The 4,308-nt window shown below is 43.5% G+C and overlaps 1 protein-coding gene across 1 annotated transcript; it reads left to right on the top strand.

Annotated features, from left to right (window-relative positions):
• Positions 1-3,164: 3,164 nt before the first annotated feature.
• Positions 3,165-3,797, top strand: LOC124775192 (GATA zinc finger domain-containing protein 14-like). Its single transcript, XM_047250032.1, has one exon. The coding sequence runs from the start codon at positions 3,165-3,167 to the stop codon at positions 3,795-3,797; it is 633 nt and encodes a 210-aa protein (XP_047105988.1).
• The last annotated feature ends 511 nt before the right edge of the window (positions 3,798-4,308 follow it).

The raw sequence follows: 4,308 nt of genomic DNA, 5'->3' as shown, positions 1-4,308 counted from the left end.
AAAGGATAGATTGCATGCAACCGGTGGTGGAGTGTTCATCGCTGTTAGTAGTAGTTTATCCTGTAGTGAAGTAGAAGTGGATAGTTCCTGTAAATTATTATGGGTGGAGGTTACACTAAACAACCGAACTAGGTTAATAATTGGCTCCTTTTACCGACCTCCCAACTCAGCAGCATTAGTGGCAGAACAACTGAGAGAAAATTTGGAATACATTTCACATAAATTTTCTCAGCATGTTATAGTCTTAGGTGGAGATTTCAATTTACCAGATATAGACTGGGACACTCAGATGTTTAGGACGGGTGGTAGGGACAGAGCATCGAGTGACATTATACTGAGTGCACTATCCGAAAATTTCCTCGAGCAATTAAACAGAGAACCGACTCGTGGAGATAACATCTTGGACCTACTGATAACAAACAGACCCGAACTTTTCGAATCTGTATGTACAGAACAGGGAATCAGTGATCATAAGGCCGTTGCAGCATCCCTGAATATGGAAGTTAATAGGAATATAAAAAAAAGGGAGGAAGGTTTATCTGTTTAGCAAGAGTAATAGAAGGCAGATTTCAGACTACCTAACAGATCAAAACGAAAATTTCTGTTCCGACACTGACAATGTTGAGTGTTTATGGAAAAAGTTCAAGGCAATCGTAAAATGCGTTTTAGACAGGTACGTGCCGAGTAAAACTGTGAGGGACGGGAAAAACCCACCGTGGTACAACAACAAAGTTAGGAAACTACTGCGAAAGCAAAGAGAGCTCCACTCCAAGTTTAAACGCAGCCAAAACCTCTCAGACAAACAGAAGCTAAACGATGTCAAAGTTAGCGTAAGGAGGGCTATGCGTGAAGCGTTCATTGAATTCGAAAGTAAAATTCTATGTACCGACTTGACAGAAAATCCTAGGAAGTTCTGGTCTTACGTTAAATCAGTAAGTGGCTCGAAACAGCATATCCAGACACTACGGGATGATGATGGCATTGAAACAGAGGATGACACGCGTAAAGCTGAAATACTAAACACCTTTTTCCAAAGCTGTTTCACAGAGGAAGACCGCACTGCAGTTCCTTCTCTAAATCCTCGCACAAACGAAAAAATGGCTGACATCGAAATAAGTGTCCAAGGAATAGAAAAGCAACTGGAATCACTCAATAGAGGAAAGTCCACTGGACCTGACAGGATACCAATTCGATTCTACACAGAGTACGCGAAAGAACTTGCCCCCCTTCTAACAGCCGTGTACCGCAAGTCTCTAGAGGAACGGAGGGTTCCAAATGATTGGAAAAGAGCACAGATAGTCCCAGTCTTCAAGAAGGGTCGTCGAGCAGATGCGCAAAACTATAGACCTATATCTCTTACGTCGATCTCTTGTAGAATTTTAGAACATGTTTTTTGCTCGCGTATCATGTCATTTCTGGAAACCCAGAATCTACTATGTAGGAATCAACATGGATTCCGGAAACAGCGATCGTGAGAGACCCAACTCGCCTTATTTGTTCATGAGACCCAGAAAATATTAGATACAGGCTCCCAGGTAGATGCTATTTTTCTTGACTTCCGGAAGGCATTCGATACAGTTCCGCACTGTCGCCTGATAAACAAAGTAAGAGCCTACGGAATATCAGACCAGCTGTGTGGCTGGATTGAAGAGTTTTTAGCAAACAGAACACAGCATGTTGTTATCAATGGAGAGACGCCTACAGACGTTAAAGTAACCTCTGGCGTGCCACAGGGGAGTGTTATGGGACCATTGCTTTTCACAATATATATAAATGACTTAGTAGATAGTGTCGGAAGTTCCATGCGGCTTTTCGCGGATGATGCTGTAGTATACAGAGAAGTTGCTGCATTAGAAAATTGTAGCGAAATACAGGAAGATCTGCAGCGGATAGGCACTTGGTGCAGGGAGTGGCAACTGACCCTTAACATAGACAAATGTAATGTATTGCGAATACATAGAAAGAAGGATCCTTTATTGTATGATTATATGATAGCGGAACAAACACTGGTAGCAGTTACTTCTGTAAAATATCTGGGAGTATGCGTACGGAACGATTTGAAGTGGAATGATCATATAAAACTAATTGTTGGTAAGGCGGGTACCAGGTTGAGATTCATTGGGAGAGTGCTTAGAAAATGTAGTCCATCAACAAAGGAGGTGGCTTACAAAACACTCGTTCGACCTATACTTGAGTATTGCTCATCAGTGTGGGATCCGTACCAGGTCGGGTTGACGGAGGAGATAGAGAAGATCCAAAGAAGAGCGGTGCGTTTCGTCACTGGGTTATTTGGTAACCGTGATAGCGTTACGGAGATGTTTAATAAACTCAAGTGGCAGACTCTGCAAGAGAGGCGCTCTGCATCGCGGTGTAGCTTGCTCGCCAGGTTTCGAGAGGGTGCGTTTCTGGATGAGGTATCGAATATATTGCTTCCCCCTACTTATACTTCCCGAGGAGATCACGAATGTAAAATTAGAGAGATTAGAGCGCGCACGGAGGCTTTCAGACAGTCGTTCTTCCCGCGAACCATACGCGACTGGAACAGGAAAGGGAGGTAATGACAGTGGCACGTAAAGTGCCCTCCGCCACACACCGTTGGGTGGCTTGCGGAGTATCAATGTAGATGTAGATGTAGACACAAACCACGTCAATAGTGCTATATCAACCGGCATGGCCGATGACACGTTTGTAAGGCATGGGTATTTCCAGACATCTTCCAGTGAGGACAAGCACAAAGTCCACCCTATTGTGTTTATTAGATCATTTGACGGTGCTTTTCCATGTAGTTGGTCAGAAGTCGATAAAATCAGATACGTCACCAATCTCATAAGAGGACGAGCAGCTAAGTGGGGTGCCGCTATGAAGCGGCAGTGCCTTACGTTTGAAAAGTTCGAACAAGCCGTCTTGGATGAATTCTGGTCCGAGAATGAGCAACAGAGTCTAAGGAGAGAAGTGTGCAACCCCGAGGCCTATGACCCTAAAAAAAAGAGACATTAAGACAATACTTTGAGAGGTACCTAGGCAAGACACTGTACTGGACCAAACCAGCCGGCTTGCCAGCGATAATTGACACTTTAAAGAGCCACTTACCCTTTCCATACCGAGACAGATTAATAGGTGTACCGGAGAATGACGTTAAGACTTTCTTAAACTTCTTAGATCAAATGGACGTAGTTTACAGAGGCGATTCACGCCATTCAAATTTTACTCATATTAGTAACCAAAATCAGCACCCACCCCAAAGGAACCGTAGTGATGGTGGTTGGTGGAACCATCCCTCCGCACCGCGACACAGTACGATGCCTGCGCGCGAAACATATTCAAATGGAAACGTGTATGACGGTAGGAACAACCACAGAAATTCGTGGAATAATAATAACAACAATAATTATCACCCATATCAAAATGGTAACTACATGCAAAATGAAAATCACAGACAGTACAACAACAACCGCAATGGGAGACGTGAGAATAACCGGTACAACCCAGGCTACTTTGACAGGAACATGCCATATAACAGACATAATTACCATCAAAACAATAACAATCCCAACAATCACCGACGGAATATGTGGAACACACAACATTCACGCATGACAAATCGTAACCCTCCACGGAATCGGCCGCCGTTCCCCAGTACAGTCATGCACTCCCCGCCACGAAGTAGCAATAACAATTGCGGCGCGCCATCAGCTGACGCGTGGGCGCCAACCGGCCGGAATGTAAACATAGTGGAGCTGGTCGATGAACCCGGCCAAACACAGCAGACGACGGAAAACAGTCTACGACCGAGCTAAGCGCTCGTGCTTCGGTCGTGAGGTGGTGTAAGAGCGCAACGGCTGAGATGATTTGTTTCCTCAGTTACGATGACAAAATGACAGCAGAACAGGAATTAACCGACGAGATAAATATTAAATCAGACAGTTGTGTTAAAGAATTCATACAAGCTACGGCATGGGTTAAGTTTAACGATTATGATGTACAAATTTTATTCGATACTGGTGCTGCTGCAAGTGTGATGTCAACCGCATTCTATAAGGAATTGAAACAAATTATAAACATACCTACATTACCTGTACAGAATTGCCACGTGGTTACTGCCACAGGTACTAAATCTAAGAACATACGCATGGAAGCCCTTGTTAACTTCAAATTTTCCAATACACAGTTCAAGTGTAATTTTCTGATTGTAGACAAGCTTATCGTACACTGCATCCTAGGGATGGATTTCTTGAATGAACACAAAGCAATCATAGATTTAAGTAATGGCATATGTCAATTATCTGTAGGAGAACAACTAATTAATGT

This window comes from Schistocerca piceifrons, chromosome 2 (assembly GCF_021461385.2).
Source record: "Schistocerca piceifrons isolate TAMUIC-IGC-003096 chromosome 2, iqSchPice1.1, whole genome shotgun sequence".
Classification (NCBI taxonomy): domain Eukaryota; kingdom Metazoa; phylum Arthropoda; class Insecta; order Orthoptera; family Acrididae; genus Schistocerca; species Schistocerca piceifrons.
Note: the sequence above shows the minus strand (reverse complement) of the source record. Positions and strands in the feature narration are given on the sequence as shown.